We start from the raw sequence: 22,315 nt of genomic DNA on the forward strand, positions 1-22,315 counted from the left end.
AGAATCTGAAGACCCATCTTTTGGCTGATGTTTTTCTTCCTTTTTCCCAGCACTTTGTTTCTTTAGTTGATAAGCGCTCTATAAAAGTGTAGTACATGTAGTGCATGTATGTTGCTGCCAACAACTCCATCCATATGCTTGTATCATCATTACCGCATACGTATAAATCGCAGACAAGTATAAAGTATAAACTGTCTGCATCTGCATTACTTTGTATTATTCGGACTATAGAGGGCGTTGTTACAGTGCAAACTGTTGCCTGGGTTGATATAAACAGAATGAATTAAATGGACTAGTTTGCATCTGACGGTAAACTCCCACAGCATGTTATTGGCTATAATCAAATTTAGTATTTCTTGGCCAAAGTGGAACATGCGTGTTGCGTCCATGTAGTGTACTAAGCGTGTACGCAGTGCAAGGTACTTTCTTCTGTACCGCGCTATATTCGTGTGTGATTTCAGCTTGGCCAAGAAATACTTAATTTGATTATAGTAGCATGCTAAAGGAAGGTTGGTTCATTCGATGTCCTCTTCAGAGTAAAGGAATCGCAAATAATGGCAAAAAATGATGGTAATTTTACAAGGAAAAAGGACTCTTCTAGGCATTGTTGACATGGTGCCTTCAGGAAAGAAAATTAAAATTAAAAAAAATAAATGTTGGTATTTATACAACGCCTTTCACATGTGAACATGTACCAAAGCGCTTTACATTTATTCTGCCGTCGTTAGAATATGTCAGCTGCCATACAATGCCCAAGGCATGCTCACCTTTTGGGCGCTCAATGGACAGTATTCATAACAGCTCCCCATTTCACACCTGGGTGGAGAGGAGTAATCGAGATAAAGTGCCTTACTCAAGGGCACAACACGATGGCGCCGCCAGGGCTCGAACCCGCAACCTTCCGATTATGAGTCGTAGCCCGTTCCGCTCGGCCACCGTGCTCCCATAAATTACTAATTATTAGGACCTAACTTTCGAGACGGTTGTATATTTGAAGGTACATGCTGTTTTATCACAGTGTTAAGAAATTTCAATTTCACCACAAATTTTAATCAAATTGTTTCCAAGTTTGATTGACCGGTGAGGTCAGACGCCAAGCTATATTTAGTATTTTGAATTCATTCTCTGATTATACCGTCCTTGTTCTCCATCAGGTTCTCCACAAATTACAAATGGACGGTTTATAGTTATCTCAGATTCATCCGTATGTGATGTTCACAACAATATGATAGGTCACATATCATATGCATTGCAATGCTGATGCATCCAACACAAAACATTATGATTCAAACGAAGTGTATGGCATTTGTTTATTAGCTAAACTAGTTCTGACTGCCCATCGTAAGGCTTGTCTTTTCTTGTCCGTTGGCACTTTGTATGTATTAGGCACGTAGACACGAGGCTGGTTCTGTGGCTTTGGTAATTCATGTTTGTACATCATTTGTTCCTGTAAGAAAGTAAACAATGAGTTGATTGTAAATCATTAACATCAAAATACAGAAACAAGAGAACAATTATTTGTAATTGTTTTTATTACCGTAACCACTCAGGTATAATCCCACCCTCCTAGATGGGCAATTTCACTTCAAAAATGGGGGGGGCTAGTGAATGGCTAGTAGTTCAATTTGAAAATAAGACAAATCTTCCCCATTTGTATATGCCCGATGTACCAGTAATTTCTATCATTTATGTCAATTTTTTTAAATTACAAGTATGGAATGTAAATTTTTAACTGAAGTTTTTTAATATTTGTTCTTAAATGTGAAAGAAAATCATTGATATGATTTAAGAACTTGTCCAAAATTACTACTGGGCTTATTTATACCCGTGTGCACCCTTGTTTTCAGAATGGTTTGAAAAATACGAGGTGGCAGTAAAATACAATTGGCATCAATTGATCCAGAAGAGCTAACTGCAGAAACTTATATGAATATCATTTATACAATTAACTCCTATCCTGGCAAGTCATGCTTGGAATCTATATTGTCTTACATTTCTTCCTAACTTTTTTTTTTTTTAAAAAGTCACATTACTTTGTGCTTATTATAGCATTTTGAGGCAAATTTATCTTAATTCTCTGTGCAAACTTGTGGCTCCTTACAACAAATCTGACAACTGTAGTGTGGGTAGAAAAGAGTTGAGAAGAATACATACCCTGACATTCCACCTCAAATCTTTCCTGCTCTTTTCACCAGGTGCTTTCTTTGCATTCCATGCTGCTTGATACATCTGATGCCTGCAATAGTATTATTTAAAGTTAGTAAAAACCATTTCTTGTATTGCAAACTTCATCATTTTGTAATCAATTCAAATTGGAACAATGTTTTATAAAGTGAAAGTTCAAGAAACTTTTATGCTAACCATGAAAAAGAGAGAAAAGAAGATCACACAGCATCATCTCAGTCAAATAAATTTCTTTTAAGAAAGTTTGCTACTGCCATGAGTATATATCGACTGCTCAGTGCAAGTGGGTAAGTGCAATAGCTGCCCTGTGAACATTTGGCAATTTACACACAGTATACTGTACTCATCTACACATGGCAGCTATTGCACTTTCCCACTTCTGGCACTGAGCAGTCGATATACAATGGACATAGGGAGATCAGAGCATTCAATCAGATGCTAAATCATGGTTGGTTTCTTGATACTAGGATTACACTTGCTCCCAATATGCTCTTTCTCGTAGGCTGTAAGTGTGGGACATGTATTATTTGCTACCTCTCTCACTTGTTTATGATTGGTCATGATCTGCTGTTGACAACTCATTGATGTGACAACATTGCTGATGCCTTTTTGAAGCAGTATACATCTCCAATACCAATAAACCGCTTACCTTGAGACAGGATCTGTCTTTGGGTCATGTCTGTATTTGGATTTAGGCTGTGCTGAATCAGGACGGATAACTGTGCAAGGAAATAAAAAACACATTCATTTGTCTTGGGTCATGTCTTTCTTTGCAGTTAGGTTGTGTTGAATCAGGACAAAAAAGTGTGAAAGGAAATAAAAAGCAAAATCATATCAAACAGAGAATAATTCCTAAGTTTGCTGAAAATTAGATTCACATTTCAAAGCTAATTATAAATATTTGGCTCAAAGTGACAGTTTGGGTTATCATAGGCCAATTGGTCAATGGGCAGGAAACCTATGTGTTTTTTTGCCCCTGAACATGTATAAAGCAAAACTATTCGCAGTTTTGTTTTAAACATGTTCAAGGGCCAAAGACACATAGGAGGTTTTTCCTGCCCATGGACGCCATGAAAATATGAAATAATTGGTAACAGCTAAAAAACAAGGTGATTCACTTTAATTTGACTAAAGGGGCACTTACATGGTAAAGAAGAGCAATTGTGATATTGGTGGAGATGTGCAAATCTACATAGGTTTACAAAAATTGTTATTTGTGTTAGTAATGTTAAAGTTTTTGCACCAAAGGGCATCTGCTTTTAACTGTCCCCATCCCCATCAGAAAAAAAATCACAGGAAAGCTCTTATTTTTGGCAAAAATGACCATATCACCCTATTTTGGATGAAAATTGTCCATTCTTAAGAAAACATTTCCTGATTCCCCCAGAAATTTCACCCCCCTACAAAATTCATGCCTAGAGTATGTAACATTTACTTACAAGATCTTGGTAGGTGAGGTTTGAACACTGTATCTTCATCTCCTGAGGGTCTGTGTGCATACTAAGGAAGGGAAGAAAAAGGACACAAAAGTAGAATTAATTACAGGTGTTAGACCTTTTTTTTTTGTTGTTGAAGAGATTCATCAGGAATACAGTTATCAGATTTCAAAGTTTTCATAGTAAAAATTCCAAGAAAAAACTCATGTTTTCCATACAGTTTCAGCAATCCTGTCTGTTGCCTTTCTCAATGGTATATGCCAATTGATCCTTGTTGGATGGTATGGCGTCATCGGAAGATGATGACGCCCTCAAGATCAATTGGTCATAGACGTGACTCAGTTGGAAGGCCCCCTCGTCGCCGTTCATTAGACTCTCTTTGTTAGACCTACTCAACTATTCAGAACCTCATCTTTTCCTGTAAACTTTTGACGAGAGCATATTTTAAGCGTACATCACGTGTTGAAACACACTTGTCTGTGATTGGCTGCGGAAGCGCTCTGCTGTTGCCAAGTGGAAATTTATGAACTAGCTTTGCACCATACACAATGCTAGCTCCCGACTCTGCAACATCACGGTAGTAAAAAAAAAAAAATTATAGCTCATCTCATGACCTAGAAATAAACATCACTACATTTACAGGCATGAAAACTGGTCTTTTTAAAAAAAACACTGAAAACCTTGTTTTTTACCATTTTCTGTGAATTTGATTAAGAAATAGGTTGAAAAACACTGAAAACAATAACAAAAAACACTGAAATCAGCTTAAACTCTGAAAATGTTCATGCCTGCATTTACAAATTCTTACAGGCAACACTGAAATTTAACTAGCACTTACCAGTGCACTCGCTGATACCGGTCTTCTCCTGCTGGGGCCATGGTGAGTTACATGTATGGATGATGTATCAGAATCCGTAACAACAGATGCTGTGTCTTCATCATCTTCACCTGGTATTGAGATGCCATGGAAACGATCATTCAGATAACTGATATCATCTGTTTGGTGCAGAAAAGTCGAGAAATACATTTTGATAAATAGTCAACTGATTTGTACTTTGTTTTGATTAACAGGCGCAAGCAAGTTTATTTCTAGCAGGGTTGTAGCCACGGTAGACGGCACTGATAGTTCGCTCTTTTGATTGAGCGTCAATGTTTGGTTGATCCTTATTATTTATGAAATATCAATTAATTAGCGATTGTTAGGGAACAAACCAAAATATTGATGACAACCTATAAAGGGAACTAGTTTAGTTTCTCAGCCGACCCTCTCCCTCCCTGCCAGAAACATAATAATGAAATGTTGAAAATTTTGACATAATAATAATAATGACATATTGTTCAGACCGATGTTTTTGTACAAACATAATCGAGTATTTTTACCCCCTCCCCTAAACGAAACTAAATTTAATTCTCGATCATTCAAAACCTCATTAATAAACATAATGCATGCAATCCAATTACATTTAGTTATTTGTTAAAACACGAACGCAAATCGAGGTCATTAATATCTCACAATTGACCGCAAAATGCGTAATTGTTCCAATGTCGCACACAATTGACCGGCGTTTGCGTGTTGTGCGTCGAACAATGTCATGTGGATACTTTTTACCCACTTTATATTCATTCTTCTAGTGCACTGAAAGTATTGCTTGAACAGAATGGAGCCATTGAAGACAATATGGTAAATTAAATATTCTATGGTAACACTACATCACTTACCAGTTTCACTTTCTGTAATGGATTCATCAAACACCTGTGAGTGACCTCCTTTCTTCCTATATTAATAGTTGACAATGGAAATGATAAACTATGATTTAGTAACACAAGGGCCTAATCAAATTGCTCAGGAAGAGGGAGAATATGACACATTTGTTATTAAAGTACTTGATTTTTAGTTTTAGTGTGTCAACTCGCAAGCTCCGGAATACCTGCAAGAACTGATAACATGCCACTCGTTCATCACTTGACAGAACACTTCTCATTGTTCCGAAAACCAGGACTCTCACCGGTGAAAAAGCGTTAAAAGAATAATAATTTTGACTTTCAAAGTTTTGCAAATATGGACCACAAATGAGCTGAAACTTTAGGACATACAAAAATTCCAGTAATTAACTGAGGATACCCCTTACAATACATAGCCTAAGAGATGCCACAGGGTTAACCCAAAAAATCCTGAACTTTTGCGAAGCGTAACGAGCAGAGCTAGTGGAACTCTCCATCCCCATCATGGCCGGGGGTTTGGGGGCCCGGAATTTCTGGAAAAGTGGCATCTCTGCTTAAACCAACCTCAAACATTTACAATACAGTGTACATACCCTAACACACCTATCCAAACCTCAACCCAACCTCAATATCCCAATAAAAGCACAGGCACAAGAGATAAACAATCATAATCATGAAATAAAATTTATACCTCAGCACTTTACGTTTCATGGGTGCCTTCTTCTCTGCTGGTGGCCACCATGGCTTTCTCTGTGGGTCTTCTGATCTGCTTGATGCAATAGAACTATCAAGTAACTCATTAGGGTCAGGTCTGATTAAGTGACTCTTTGGATTGTAGGCAGGTGCCATCTCTGACCTGTGATCTTGGTAGGTATAATTCTCTTTACCATATTTGGTGTGGTCTCTCTATGGCATGGAAATCATAAAAATACAGGTATATCGTCAGAAAGGAAATGAAACTTTTTTATCTTTCCCTCACTCTCTTCTATTTCCCTCTTTACATTATTTCACAAACATTTCTTTCCTTTCATATCCTTCATTAATATATTCTCGTTCATTGATTGGTTAAACGAGTACCACTATCATGTGACCAACGAGTATCATGCAGTAAAGAAGCCGATTGATGAGGAAATGGGGTACTATTGGAAGTACTACTTCCCTCTGATGAGCATGTATAACCTCAATTGCCGTGTTGCAGTTCCTAGTGGTAGTGCAACTCGCCATGTACACAGGATTTCAGTGCCGGTTCCGGGGCATTAATGTGTAACAAGTCATGTTGTCTTGCGAAGCACACAAGCAGCACAGAACTGTGCAGCTAAAATATGGCGGTTTCACCGGGCATAATCCGAGGTACATCAGGATCAGTATCTTAATATTGACGGCGAAATAACAGAGAACAGGGTTATTCGTTTCACGGCAGTATTAAAGAGGTTACAACATTTTTCACTGTAAGCTTTAGCCACTCAACTGGAGACCGTGAGCCATTCAATCAAGACAAAGCAAGGCCAGACTAGCCTCCTAACTGGAGACCGTGAGCCATTCAATCAAGACAAAGCAAGGCCAGACTAGCCTCCTAACTGGAGACTGTGAGCCATTCAATCAAGACAAAGCAAGGCCAGCCTAGCCTCCTAACTGGAGACTGTGAGCCATTCAATCAAGACAAAGCAAGGCCAGCCTAGCCTCCTAACTGGAGACTGTGAGCCATTCAATCAAGACAAAGCAAGGCCAGACTAGCCTCCTAACTGGAGACCGTGAGCCATTCAATCAAGACAAAGCAAGGCCAGACTAGCCTCCTAACTGGAGACCGTGAGCCATTCAATCAAGACAAAGCAAGGCCAGACTAGCCTCCTAACTGGAGACCGTGAGCCATTCAATCAAGACAAAGCAAGGCCAGACTAGCCTCCTAACTGGAGACCGTGAGCCATTCAATCAAGACAAAGCAAGGCCAGACTAGCCTCCTAACTGGAGACCGTGAGCCATTCAATCAAGACAAAGCAAGGCCAGCCTAGCCTCCTAACTGGAGACCGTGAGCCATTCAATCAAGACAAAGCAAGGCCAGACTAGCCTCCTAACTGGAGACTGTGAGCCATTCAATCAAGACAAAGCAAGGCCAGACTAGCCTCCTAACTGGAGACTGTGAGCCATTCAATCAAGACAAAGCAAGGCCAGACTAGCCTCCTAACTGGAGACTGTGAGCCATTCAATCAAGACAAAGCAAGGCCAGACTAGCCTCCTAACTGGAGACCGTGAGCCATTCAATCAAGACAAAGCAAGGCCAGCTTAGCCTCCTAACTGGAGACCGTGAGCCATTCAATCAAGACAAAGCAAGGCCAGACTAGCCTCCTAACTGGAGACTGTGAGCCATTCAATCAAGACAAAGCAAGGCCAGACTAGCCTCCTAACTGGAGACTGTGAGCCATTCAATCAAGACAAAGCAAGGCCAGACTAGCCTCCTAACTGGAGACCGTGAGCCATTCAATCAAGACAAAGCAAGGCCAGCCTCCTAACTGGAGACCGTGAGCCATTCAATCAAGACAAAGCAAGGCCAGACTAGCCTCCTAACTGGAGACCATGAGCCATTCAATCAAGACAAAGCAAGGCCAGACTAGCCTCCTAACTGGAGACTGTGAGCCATTCAATCAAGACAAAGCAAGGCCAGACTAGCCTCCTAACTGGAGATCGTGAGCCATTCAATCAAGACAAAGCAAGGCCAGACTAGCCTCCTAACTGGAGACCGTGAGCCATTCAATCAAGACAAAGCAAGGCCAGACTAGCCTCCTAACTGGAGACCGTGAGCCATTCAATCAAGACAAAGCAAGGCCAGACTAGCCTCCTAACTGGAGACCGTGAGCCATTCAATCAAGACAAAGCAAGGCCAGCCTAGCCTCCTAACTGGAGACCGTGAGCCATTCAACCAAGACAAAGCAAGGCCAGCCTAGCCTCCTAACTGGAGACCGTGAGCCACTCAATCAAGACAAAGCAAGGCCAGACTAGCCTCCTAACTGGAGACTGTGAGCCATTCAATCAAGACAAAGCAAGGCCAGACTAGCCTCCTAACTGGAGACCGTGAGCCATTCAATCAAGACAAAGCAAGGCCAGACTAGCCTCCTAACTGGAGACCGTGAGCCATTCAATCAAGACAAAGCAAGGCCAGACTAGCCTCCTAACTGGAGACTGTGAGCCATTCAATCAAGACAAAGCAAGGCCAGACTAGCCTCCTAACTGGAGACCGTGAGCCATTCAACCAAGACAAAGCAAGGCCAGACTAGCCTCCTAACTGGAGACCGTGAGCCATTCAATCAAGACAAAGCAAGGCCAGACTAGCCTCCTAACTGGAGACTGTGAGCCATTCAATCAAGACAAAGCAAGGCCAGACTAGCCTCCTAACTGGAGACCGTGAGCCATTCAATCAAGACAAAGCAAGGCCAGACTAGCCTCCTAACTGGAGACCGTGAGCCATTCAATCAAGACAAAGCAAGGCCAGACTAGCCTCCTAACTGGAGACCGTGAGCCATTCATTAAAGACAAAGCAAGGCCAGACTAGCCTCCTAACTGGAGACCGTGAGCCATTCAATCAAGACAAAGCAAGGCCAGACTAGCCTCCTAACTGGAGACTGTGAGCCATTCAATCAAGACAAAGCAAGGCCAGACTAGCCTCCTAACTGGAGACCGTGAGCCATTCAATCAAGACAAAGCAAGGCCAGACTAGCCTCCTAACTGGAGACCGTGAGCCATTCAATCAAGACAAAGCAAGGCCAGACTAGCCTCCTAACTGGAGACCGTGAGCCATTCAATCAAGACAAAGCAAGGCCAGACTAGCCTCCTAACTGGAGACCGTGAGCCATTCATTAAAGACAAAGCAAGGCCAGACTAGCCTCCTAACTGGAGACCGTGAGCCATTCAATCAAGACAAAGCAAGGCCAGACTAGCCTCCTAACTGGAGACTGTGAGCCATTCAATCAAGACAAAGCAAGGCCAGACTAGCCTCCTAACTGGAGACCGTGAGCCATTCAATCAAGACAAAGCAAGGCCAGACTAGCCTCCTAACTGGAGACCGTGAGCCATTCAATCAAGACAAAGCAAGGCCAGACTAGCCTCCTAACTGGAGACCGTGAGCCATTCAATCAAGACAAAGCAAGGCCAGACTAGCCTCATAACTGGAGACCGTGAGCCATTCAATCAAGACAAAGCAAGGCCAGCCTAGCCTCCTAACTGGAGACTGTGAGCCATTCAACCAAGACAAAGCAAGGCCAGACTAGCCTCCTAACTGGAGACTGTGAGCCATTCAATCAAGACAAAGCAAGGCCAGACTAGCCTCCTAACTGGAGACCGTGAGCCATTCAATCAAGACAAAGCAAGGCCAGACTAGCCTCCTAACTGGAGACCGTGAGCCATTCAATCAAGACAAAGCAAGGCCAGACTAGCCTCCTAACTGGAGACCGTGAGCCATTCAATCAAGACAAAGCAAGGCCAGCCTAGCCTCCTAACTGGAGACTGTGAGCCATTCAATCAAGGCAAAGCAAGGCCAGCCTAGCCTCCTAACTGGAGACTGTGAGCCATTCAACCAAGACAAAGCAAGGCCAGACTAGCCTCCTAACTGGAGACCGTGAGCCATTCAATCAAGACAAAGCAAGGCCAGACTAGCCTCCTAACTGGAGACCGTGAGCCATTCAATCAAGACAAAGCAAGGCCAGACTAGCCTCCTAACTGGAGACCGTGAGCCATTCATTAAAGACAAAGCAAGGCCAGACTAGCCTCCTAACTGGAGACCGTGAGCCATTCAATCAAGACAAAGCAAGGCCAGATTAGCCTCCTAACTGGAGACTGTGAGCCATTCAATCAAGACAAAGCAAGGCCAGACTAGCCTCCTAACTGGAGACCGTGAGCCATTCAATCAAGACAAAGCAAGGCCAGACTAGCCTCCTAACTGGAGACTGTGAGCCATTCAATCAAGACAAAGCAAGGCCAGACTAGCCTCCTAACTGGAGACTGTGAGCCATTCAATCAAGACAAAGCAAGGCCAGACTAGCCTCCTAACTGGAGACCGTGAGCCATTCAATCAAGACAAAGCAAGGCCAGACTAGCCTCCTAACTGGAGACCGTGAGCCATTCAATCAAGACAAAGCAAGGCCAGACTAGCCTCCTAACTGGAGACTGTGAGCCATTCAATCAAGACAAAGCAAGGCCAGACTAGCCTCCTAACTGGAGACCGTGAGCCATTCAATCAAGACAAAGCAAGGCCAGACTAGCCTCCTAACTGGAGACCGTGAGCCATTCAATCAAGACAAAGCAAGGCCAGACTAGCCTCCTAACTGGAGACTGTGAGCCATTCAATCAAGACAAAGCAAGGCCAGACTAGCCTCCTAACTGGAGACCGTGAGCCATTCAATCAAGACAAAGCAAGGCCAGACTAGCCTCCTAACTGGAGACTGTGAGCCATTCAATCAAGACAAAGCAAGGCCAGACTAGCTTCATGACTGGAGACTGTGAGCCATTCAATCAAGACAAAGCAAGGCCAGACTAGCCTCCTAACTGGAGACTGTGAGCCATTCAACCAAGACAAAGCAAGGCCAGACTAGCCTCCTAACTGGAGACCGTGAGCCATTCAATCAAGACAAAGCAAGGCCAGACTAGCCTCCTAACTGGAGACTGTGAGCCATTCAATCAAGACAAAGCAAGGCCAGACTAGCCTCCTAACTGGAGACCGTGAGCCATTCAATCAAGACAAAGCAAGGCCAGACTAGCCTCCTAACTGGAGACCGTGAGCCATTCAATCAAGACAAAGCAAGGCCAGCCTAGCCTCCTAACTGGAGACTGTGAGCCATTCAATCAAGACAAAGCAAGGCCAGCCTAGCCTCCTAACTGGAGACTGTGAGCCATTCAACCAAGACAAAGCAAGGCCAGACTAGCCTCCTAACTGGAGACTGTGAGCCATTCAATCAAGACAAAGCAAGGCCAGACTAGCCTCCTAACTGGAGACCGTGAGCCATTCAATCAAGACAAAGCAAGGCCAGACTAGCCTCCTAACTGGAGACTGTGAGCCATTCAATCAAGACAAAGCAAGGCCAGACTAGCCTCCTAACTGGAGACCGTGAGCCATTCAATCAAGACAAAGCAAGGCCAGACTAGCCTCCTAACTGGAGACCGTGAGCCATTCAATCAAGACAAAGCAAGGCCAGCCTAGCCTCCTAACTGGAGACCGTGAGCCATTCAATCAAGACAAAGCAAGGCCAGACTAGCCTCCTAACTGGAGACCGTGAGCCATTCAATCAAGACAAAGCAAGGCCAGACTAGCCTCCTATTTTCCCTCAACCTCCATTACTTCTTTCAGTCTCATGCTCTTCTCTTTTCCCTGCTTACTTCTTTCTTTCACTCATCTCCTTTCACACACGCATGTCTTCATTTTTTACTGTTTGTGTGAGATTGTCTGTCTCTTTATATCTCTGTCTGTCTGTTTGTCCATCTGTCTGCTGATTGCTCTCTCTCTCTCTCTAGCTCTGTGTTTCCCAATTGGAATGGTAATTCATCTAACATTTACTTACATGTACAGGTATATACTGCTTGTGGTATTCTGGTCTATATGCTTCCCTACTGACTCCTGGTGGCGCTTCTTCTACATTATGCGGTCTTGTGGAATCATCTGCTGTCACATTAGATGCTTTTCATTCAATTTCAAAAGAAAGGCAAACAAAGTAAGGTTAAGTATATGTTTAAATAACTTTTTATATTATTTACCTGCATAGAAATTATGCAAGTAGGTTCCAGCGGAAGATATTTATTTTTACCCAGAGTATGTGCCCAATTGAAATTCAACAAGGAAGATCTTGTCCTTTCTTTTCAGTACACTCAATATGATCATTTTTTAAAGTTATAAAGTTTCGATGTCTCTGCCTCAAGAAAACCAATCCCATCACTCACATAAATCAGAAACAACTGAGCGATCATCATAGTACTGTCCTCCTTGCGTGCTGTCATTGGCTATCAGTCTCTCAAGATCTGTTGAGGGAAAAATGGAGAAGAGAGTGGATAGATAACACATGTATATGTATGTATGCACATTGCACATATACCCCAAAAGGAAGTTTAAGCTAATTGTTTCCGGTAGGTGGCCTGAAAACCCATGCAAAATTAATGCATTTTATAATTCTTAAATTTTTTTTAATTGTCAGCTCGTCAGTATGTATGGTAAAATAACGATTTCTCTGTAATACGGAAAAAAAGAAAAATTCACAGAATTTGGGGTTTGCTCACGGAAATTTGAAAATGCCATAAAATAGTGAAAAACTGTGTAAAATTCCAACTTTTGTGTTGATTTGCAAAATAAAACAAAGAAAGTGATTATTTAGCAATAATCAACCCATTTTAGCATTAATTCTGGGACTATGGTGCAATATTCTGGCCATACTACAGTAAAAGGTAAGACAAAATACACCTTTTAAAACATGTTTCTTTCAACTTTTCAGTGCTTTATATTGGACAACGGAAAATCACAACAATTTGTATTACGGATTTTAAATTTTGTAACATGGAGAAATCTTGGCTTATTGAGTGTGTGTGTATAAAAGATGGGTTTCTAAAAAGCATGGGAGCAAAATATAAAGTGTGTTGGTAGAGCTACCAATTGAAAAAAATATATGGTAATCAAGTAATTTGATTTCTTTTGTCAGGGACAAGGGCCAGGCAAGTAATTGTACCAATAATGTTAGTTCAATAATTGGAACTCACGGCTCGACCGTGAGTTCCAAGGAGCTATGTGTATGTGTCGCTGCGATTTAGCGTGCATTCATCACCATATTCACATGTACATAGTCGTGGAGTGGACTTTTCGCTGCTCATAAAAATCACTCAAAAATCATCTTTTTAACTATTTCTTTGGACAAAAGCTGATGCGTAGAATAAGTTGAGCAATCACAGATGACATTCATCAGTGACACAGGTTTCTAAAGTGGGTATTTTACTAGATATACTAATGCAAACTTGCCAAAATAAAACCCTGGAGGCACCCTACGAGAGTACCTACAACTTGAGAACAAGTCCTCAAACGTTCGAACTACAAAAATGATTCAGATGAAGAAGAAAATCATGAGTGTTTATTAGATGAGGATTCTGAAATAGACAATGATGGTGCAGATAGTAATAATTAAACTTGTGTTTGCGATGTTCAGTCTTCCAAATTCTACAACGACAATGTTGAAAGCTTTGATCACAAAAGGGTAGGGGTTCAATTCCTGATAAAAAGAGTGTCTGGCTAAAAAGCATGGTGGGAAAATAAAAAAAGGTGGGTGTTTGACCCCCTGACAAACAACGATAGTGGATATACGGTACCAATACCTTAATATTCTAATTTATAATGCGCTCATTGTATGATGATCTATTATTTTGTTTCAATATCACAAGTCTCAGTAAATACTGAAATTTGTTTCCGTTGAACAAATAAAGTTTGTTACTAACACCAGATGTAGGATGAAGTTAAAATCATTTGTCACATATCAAACATTACCAGTAGCAAATTGTCGCAATCTATGTGTGGGTACATCTTGATAACCAAGCAGCTCCAGCTGTGTGCGGATGTCTTCTTCACTGAAATGAAGAGAGGAGTCCGACTCATCCATGCTGATGCAATCTAATTGGTGCATAAATGGAGAAGAAAAACAATTAGAATTGATGCTTCTGTAATATTTAAATTTAAAATTAAAACCAACATGCACACAAACTAAACTTGTTATATTGTGTAAGTAAGCTTGAGCATGGTTGATGCGATAGATTTCTGGATCAAAAACAGACATAGGCCTTAAGGTACATATTCCGAGGAGCATAACAAACACCAAATTGGTGTTGTATGACCTTTGACATGCATGCATTCTTTTGTCGAGAGTGACATGGTCTTTCAATTCATGCCGAGTGTCCTTGGCAGACTTGACTATGCTTCAGTGGTCATGAAAGGATTCAATAGATAACCCCTGCCCCACTAATCCCAAGCTATTGTCTGAAATTGCTCCTTGCTTGGAAGATGTATCATAAGAACTCAGTCCTCAAATGATAGTCATATAACGACCAAAAGATAAATGACTGACTATCATTGAAGACTGAGTTCCCGCAGATCTAAGGCAAAAAAAAAAGTTTGTTTCCTGTAGCGCAGCATTTAGTTTTTTTGACGATTTTTTTTTTTCACTTTTGAAAAAAAAAAAAAAAAGACAAAATTGCAAAAAATAATATAAAACACTGCTGGAGTAAACATCACACATTTTTTTAATACTTTTTTTTAATCTGCAGGTTGAAAGGGGATTATAAATTATTAATTTATTAATTTATAAACACATTGCAAACACTTTCTTCAAGATAGGGGTAGGGCTTAAATGGGGAAATAACCAGTTCCAATAATTGAAACTCCCGGCTCCGACTGTGTATGTGTTTGTACATGTGTTTATTGTGCATTCACATACACACTTAGCCATCGGTTCGAAGAAATCGTTGCTCCAAAAATGATTGCAAATTACACATTTGTAATCATTTTTCACCACAAAATATGATATGAAAACACAGGTTCAGTGTTCAATTTAGTAACTTTGGCTCTGTGCATGTAGAATTTTGCCTGTGCATGCAAAATTTTGTGTTATTCAGTCCATTTTGAGGAAAAAATCAGAGTTGTGCATGTAAAATTTATTTTCTAAATCGAACCCTGCACAGGTTAGGTATACCGTAACCACTCGGGTATAAGCCCACCCCCCTAGATGGCAGATTTCACTTCAAAAATGGGGGTGGGCTTATAACTGGGGAAGGGCTACATGTAGTGCTTGAATTTGTTCTTAAATATGAGAGCAAAGCATTGATTTGATTTAAGAACTTGGCCAAAATTTAGTACTGGGCTTATACCTGAGTATACCCTTGTTCCCAGATTGTTCTGAAAAATAGGGGGTGGGCTTACATGTATATAGCCGAAGGAAGGCTTATACCTGGGTGTTTACGGTACTTGTATACCGCCGTTCTTCCGTGAACGGCGGTATACTAAAGCGTCGCTATAATTCACTGCTGGTCAGCGAATGTTGTCGGTTTTCACTCATTGTTCAAAATGTGACATGCACAACAAATACAGCCCCGAAATGGTCTACTTAGGGGTACTACACCCCTGCCCAATTTTGTGCCTATTTTTGCATTTTTTTCAAAAAGTATAGCGCATTGGGGACAAGTAAGATGTGTATATTATAGGGGCAAGGACTACAACTACTGCACTGGAAATTTTATTTCAGCACAGACAACAGTAGTGGAGTTACAGTCAAAAATGAGGGAAAACCAATATTTGATCAATAAATCAATAACTACTTGCTTTGAGTTGCTGAATTTTCAGTACAGTAGTTGTAGTCTTTGCCCCTATAATATACATATCTTACCTGTTACCAATGTGCTATAATTTTTGAGAAAAATGCAAAAATAGGCACAAAATTGGCCAGGGGTGTAGTACCCCCTTAACTCCGAAACAGTTTAGTCAAAGTTAAAAATGCGATCCCCAACCCTTTGCTTACCTTTGGACGAATTTGTAGTAATAGTAATCTCTGTGTTGAAAAATGTCCGGTACTTGCCCAGTACAAACATAGAAATTTCCACATTGCTTCAGTCCTGGTAAGGCCAGGTAAAAATAAAAATGTGTTTCTCGTCCGGGTTTTTGAAAATTAGGAGGATGAGGGGCTTTTTATTTTCTATTTTTTATTGGAAAACGACGCTAAATACCCGTATTTGGCACCATATTTAGGGTATTCGACATACAAATTGATATCTGAGAAAAAGGAGGAGGCCCTTTTTATTCTATTGTTTTGAGAGGTAGGCCCCTCTAGTGATCACAAAACTCTTCTGAAATGATGTATTATTAAGGGTGTGAGTGAGTCCCGGGAATTCGAGTCCCGCCCGATAATCCTATTACCCGGGCAGGAAATTCCCTGCCCGGTAAAAAAAAAAAAAAAAAAAAAAAAAAAATGTTTGTTTTTTTAAAAAAAATTTTTCAAAGTTTTCGGTTTTGTAGTGTCTCTGGACCTAGACCTAAATGCTAGGATCATGGTTGACCTAAAAAAAATGAATTTTGCACATTGTTTTGTAATTTTAATATGAAAATTGATACATAGTTTTCATGTCATACTCTATTAATGATATCAAAATGCATTCAAATTCAATTTTTTTTTTTTTTTTATTTGGTACCCGGTTACCCGCCGAAAAATGCGCTGGTACCGGGGACAAAATTACCGAAAATCACACCCCTATGTATTATGCATACAAAGCCGTAAAATAAGTTTCAACTTCTGAAACATCTTATTCAACAAGTTATAACTGAAAGTTTACAAAATAAAAAGAAATTTGAAAAATCTTCAAAAAAGGAGGAGGGCACGGACGAGAAACATGTAGTTTTTTTTACTCGGCCTAATGAATATTTCTTCCGTAATCCAATAGAGTACCGAAGTGATGACGTCACAAAAAACTTTATTGCATTTCAGCATTTTCATGACCATATGTGATGCGATCAAGCAAAATCAGTCGTAACTCGGAAATATTGATTTTGAGATATAGCCAAACAAAGGCAATATTTCCTTTTGTTTCCTGTTGTTTTGGAAACTCTTTAATCGCCCATATCTTTGGAACGGGTTGTTCATTTTTGTTGGAGTTTTCTGCAAAATGCAGCTTTGCAAATGCTTTTGACGATCCTATAAGAAACTGAAAATTTAATATTTCCGAGTTCCGACTGATTTTGCTTGATCGCATCACATATTTCAGTAGAACATGATGAAAAACATCCAGTCCAAATTTGGTAAGAATCGGATCATAAGGGCCCGAGATATGGCCGTATGAATACCTAATTAGCCCGTGAACTCAAGTGTAAATTGGCCTGGTTCCAAACAGTTTAAGTCCTCAAATGTTCGAAATTTGTAGTTACTATTTTATCTTTAAAATGAAACACACATGGACACATGGATAATGAATTTTATTGAAACATTACATATTTTATTACATTTAACAGTGGATAGGAAGTACAAAAACAATAGTTAATTGTAATTTTATTGTTGTTGTTTTGAAAGCAGCCGACGTGCAGCTCGCCGTGTTTTGTTTGTTTGGTGGTTTACGGTAATTTCAGTTATTTCACTCCTGTCAACTTGTTGCGTACAATCGGAGCTTTTTTGCGTTTGAGCACAAACAGGCACAGAGTGACGTGATTGTACATGCACCACAGGAGAGGCCATGGACATCACTGTTTTCCAGTCACGCTATGCTTGCTCCGTAGCGTGTGGTCTTTGCGTAGTACGCTCGACGCGGACCTCGATGCAAATATCAGTGTGTGGAAATAACAAAAATATCTGGGGGCCTCCCCGATTTGATGACTGTCTGATGTGTTGACAAACACTTTGCAATTCGCCGGCAATTGCAATTTTTAGGTATGCCAGGTGAATTCAAATTTGCCATCAAACTGCATCATTTTATATATCAAATTAAAGCCCTTGAGTAAACAAAGCCAAAAATGAAAACCTTTTTTTCATAGCACTTTCCGTAGCAAAGTTACATCTTGTCAAAGATTGACTTTCATCAAACAATGTCAAAAGATTCAGCTAGCAAAATTCCCCAAAGCGGCATTTCGGGGTGTTTCTAGATCTTAGTCTCATGATGATAGCAGCTTTTTTTAATGGAACTGCTATCAAAATCCCTCTAAAATTCCATGTGTGAGTGACTTTAAAGGGACCGTTCACAAACACTTGTAAGGGGGGGCCTGATGCAAAAAATTTTATCGTGAAAATTTTTCGGGCCCCCCCTTTACAGACCTCGGAAATTTCAGGGCCCCCCTTTTTCGACATGAAAATTATCGGTCAACCCCATAGAAAAGCATATAAACTCCATTTTCCCAGGAAAAATCATGGTCATTTTTTTCAGGGCCCCCCCTTAGGAGGGTGAAAAATTTTCAGGGCCCCCCTTTTTTGCATCAGGCCCCCCCTTACAAGTGTTTGTGAACGGATCACCATAAAAAATCATATATTTGGGTCAAGTGAAGTATAGAAAACATATTTATGTAGGTTTCTTTCTTCGGCCAGTTGTTTTAAATTTCTATGTAAAAATGCATTGACATTGTCGGCGAATTTGGCTGACTAGCAAATGTGTTTGCCTGGCATACCTACAATTTTACACAGAAATGAATGGTAAAAAACTAACACAATAACAAATAATAAGGACCTCCCTCACCGATTTTTGAACAAGTCCGGACGATATACATGTTATTTTTATTACTTGGTTGGCCTTATCATAAACATTAAAATAAATAAATGCATGATCATGAATGACATCTACGACGTTTAAAACTTATTCATAACCTCATTAATAAACGCGATGCGTGAGATCCAATTACATTTAGTTATTTGTGAAAACGCGAACGCAAATCGAGGTCATTAATATCTCACAATTGACCGCAAAATGCGTAATTGTTCCAATGTCGCACACAGTTGACCGGCGTTTTCGTGTTGTTGTGCGTCGAGCAAACTGCGCGCGCGCTGGCTGCCGTATTTGGATTGCGCGCTACCATATTTGCACAGATTGTGATACGCACTTAAATTGTTATTGGTCAGCCTGTTTTAGCCTGATCGATTTTTGGAAAGGGGAGATGTAAAAATCATCTATTTTTGATGCAATTTGATGTTATTTTGTAAGGTGAAGAGGTTAAAGTGACGGTTATGAATGAGGTTAATAACTTTGCATTAGTAATGTCAGGCATTGTGAAAAATCTAAACATTGTTCTTTGTGCCTCGGAATGTCCCTCGTGGCTACGGCCCTCGGGATATTCCTCGGTTCCAAAGGCAAAATGTTTAGATTTTTCACAATGCCTCCAAATAACCGATACGCAGTTATTAACCTCTAAATATTAATACGGACCTGAAATTCAGTGAATTTGTGGTCCATGTCCATGAAAATACTTAATTCATGCTATTCTAAGAATAAAAATATGTTCAACGGGCTTATAAATCTTACCAATAAATTAATCACTGAATAAGAAAACTGCAAAAAATGACGTATAATGCGAGATTTTGGCGTATTAGCTTACCCAAAACAATTCAAACTGTGCGGCACTTCTTGATCTTTCCTGCATTGGGTAGCACTTTTCGGCACCACCACCAGTCACCAGAGCAGGTTATTAATATTAATGAAGTGACGTCATGCACCATGTTTCTTGGACAAAAGATGGAGCATGCAATATTTTGTCTCAACTTGAATGAGCGTTTATTGCGTTTCGACAGTATTTTTTGTGGAACATGAGAGCACCTCAGACCTATCGAATTGCATTCTGAATACGAAGCATGTCTTTCTGATATCAAATAATTTTCATTTTTTGAAAATCACAATATAGCCTAATACAAATTTTATGACAAATTATAAAAATTTGATATTTTTCAAATTTTTGATATAGGCTATAACAGTCCTCGAAGTAAATTATATAAATCTAATGATATATTCTTAAAGTGTATATAGCTGGGAGGAAAAGCCGACGGTCAATTGAAAATTTTGACCTTTCATATTGAAGATATGGATTTTTTTCCCAAAAAGACCTTTATTATGTGTGTGTTTTTGGAAAAAAAATCCATATAATACGAAAGGTCTAAATTTTCAATTGATCGTCGGCTTTTCATCCCACCTACATACACTTTAAGTATAAATCATCAGATTTATAAAGTTTACTTCGAGTAGGCCTACTGTTAAATATCAAAATATCAATTTTTAATGATTTGCCATAAAATGTGTATTAAATTGCGAATTTCAAAAAATCAAAATTATTTGATATCAGAATGACATTCTTCGTATTCAGAATGCAATTCGATATGTCTGATGTGCTCTAATGCCCCCCAATAAATACTGCCCAAACGTTCATAGGCCTACCCCAGCCCTTAAGTTTGTTAAGTTAAATGACTTACAATGTATTTATTTATATATAGGCCTCCTATATTTATTTTTCACTTAGGGTTTTAATACCTGCGGTACTGCATGCCCTGCAGTTACTGTTCATTTTCCTCCCGGGGGTGTCACTCCCATTAAGGCCCGTACACCATCCGCGATAATCAACTCAAAAGCACCCTAAACAAGGATTTAACCTTTGGCTAAAACGATACCCTAACAGGTAACACGCGCCCTAAACAGGGATTTTGTTCAAATTTCACACCCTAATTTCATTTCCGCGGATCAACAATTGCAATTTTGCTACCCTTTTTTCCAATTTTTCATGTTTTTGACACCCTAAACACGATACGCGCGTACCGTGCCTACCCACGAAAAACTACCCTTTTACGCGTTTTCATTATCGCGGATGGTGTACAGGCCACAATTGGAGTGCCCCCCCCCCCGGGATTTTCCTATACACAATACACAGTACTCTCACCATTGACGCGTGACCTCTACAAACAGTGTATGTTATAGGTATAGGGCATTGCCTAGTTAACGTCACTGTGTGAAAAATAACCGGCCAATATTTAAAGAACTCTCTGAAATTCTAGAAAATATAGTTTTGTAACATGTCCTAAATTTTAGCTAATTTAGGTGATTGGAAATATTCGCACTTTGGTGTTTTAGGAACAGGAAGGAAGGGCACGGCACGGCCTGCAAAATTTTCTGTGTAAATCGAATGCATCTTTTACTGACTATCACTCACTTGTGTACTGCTCTCTTGCGATGGCATTAAAGCTTAACTACTAGACGGATATTTTGTGTACTTGATGCCTAGGCATGTAGGTTGGGCATCTGCAAATTGTCGTATACCTCCCTGATAAGCTCTGATATGTAAATGACAGATAACACCAAAAAAATGAAGAAATTATTTCCAAACCGCGTGTTATTCTACAACTATTATGTTTCTCATTTTCAAGAATGCTGGTTAACAATATGCAGACTATTGTCTCATTTGGGAAACAAAGGCCCAAGCAGTATTGTTACCTTTCGTTTGCTTTATAATCGTTCACCCAACTGAAACTATAATACCAGCTCATTGTAATATCGCATATTGACAGGTAAAACAAAACATGTGTGTAGTGTGGATTTAACCAGAGAAGATCTGATTTAACATAGTTGAGCTGTTTTCAATTAGTGTTTCTTGGTTTAATAGCTTTTAATGGGTTTAAGCCCTGCAAAGGTCGTGGTGAATTCTATACTGTAAACATAACTGCATCATGCTTTTATATACTTTAGACCAACAATTTAGCAGCCTTATATGCCCTTATTATAAGGCCGATCCCCCGGGGTTAATAGACCTAACAAAATTCGCATAGAATCATGGGCGTAAATCCATTTTTGAAAGTGGGGGACACAATGAAAATTATTAGTAATTGATACTTCGGCGCGACTGCGCCGCACGTCGCGCCGAAGTGACGTAGGGGGGTGTCTGAGGGGGGATGTGCCCCCCTTAGAAGTAAGAAACTTTTGCAAAATGAAGACCTAATTGAAGTCATTTGGTGGACCATTTTGGCACTATTATTGTGTAAAATTTTAGCTTGAAACAGCTGAAAAACTGTGAAATGACGGCCTATATAACTTGTGGACAAGTCTTCACTAAAACAGAAAAAAAGGGACCACTTGTTTATGTATACGCAGGGAGGTGTATGAGGGGGATGTTCCGCCCTCAGACGTTGGAAAATTTGCAAAATGAAGGTCCAATTGAAGTCATTTGGTGCATAAATTTTTACACTGTTATCATAAAAACAAACCAAAAAAGGGACCGAACTCAATTTGCAAAATTTTACTTTGAGATTCGGAATTATTACTAAAGCATGCATGAATTGATGTTGAAGTCAGCATTGAGTCCGTCTTAAAACTGACTTTGGTGATAAAATGTCACGGGCCCTGCATATCGACGGGCCCGCAGTACAGGCTTTTGGGCAGTGGACCCGCCTTCAAGCAATTTGCCCAAAATAATCACAAGCCTATAATATATTATACTTACGATCGACCCGGCTGTGCGGATTTTTAGGTAT

At 40.1% G+C, this 22,315-nt stretch overlaps 1 protein-coding gene across 2 annotated transcripts; it reads right to left on the reverse strand.

Annotated features, from left to right (window-relative positions):
• Positions 1-778: 778 nt before the first annotated feature.
• LOC140153789 (centriolar and ciliogenesis-associated protein HYLS1-like) lies at positions 779-19,435 on the reverse strand. 2 transcript variants are annotated; one of them, XM_072176643.1, is made up of 11 exons: positions 19,405-19,435; positions 13,843-13,965; positions 12,261-12,338; positions 11,885-12,000; positions 6,034-6,248; positions 5,340-5,395; positions 4,459-4,616; positions 3,624-3,684; positions 2,834-2,903; positions 2,155-2,236; positions 779-1,447 (listed from the first exon to the last, which is right to left on the reverse strand). In XM_072176643.1, exons 2-11 carry the CDS (start codon positions 13,952-13,954, stop codon positions 1,280-1,282), a joined length of 1,116 nt encoding a protein of 371 aa, XP_072032744.1. In that variant the 5' UTR covers positions 13,955-13,965; positions 19,405-19,435; the 3' UTR covers positions 779-1,279. The 2 variants fall into 2 exon arrangements, with proteins under 2 accessions (XP_072032744.1, XP_072032745.1); XM_072176644.1 differs by having other exon boundaries at positions 19,332-19,435.
• Positions 19,436-22,315: the final 2,880 nt, after the last annotated feature.

Source organism: Amphiura filiformis, chromosome 5 (assembly GCF_039555335.1).
Source record: "Amphiura filiformis chromosome 5, Afil_fr2py, whole genome shotgun sequence".
Lineage (NCBI taxonomy): Eukaryota > Metazoa > Echinodermata > Ophiuroidea > Amphilepidida > Amphiuridae > Amphiura > Amphiura filiformis.

Coding starts and splice junctions, on each gene's coding strand:
- LOC140153789 (XM_072176643.1), bottom strand. CDS start 13,954: ATGGATGAGTCGGACTCCTCTCTTCATTTCAGTGAAGAAGACATCCGC. Junction 12,001..12,260: donor CTCAGTTGTTTCTGATTTAT/GTGAGTGATGGG, acceptor TTGAATGAAAAG/CATCTAATGTGACAGCAGAT. Junction 1,448..2,154: donor ATTTGAGGTGGAATGTCAGG/GTATGTATTCTT, acceptor ACTTTCTTACAG/GAACAAATGATGTACAAACA.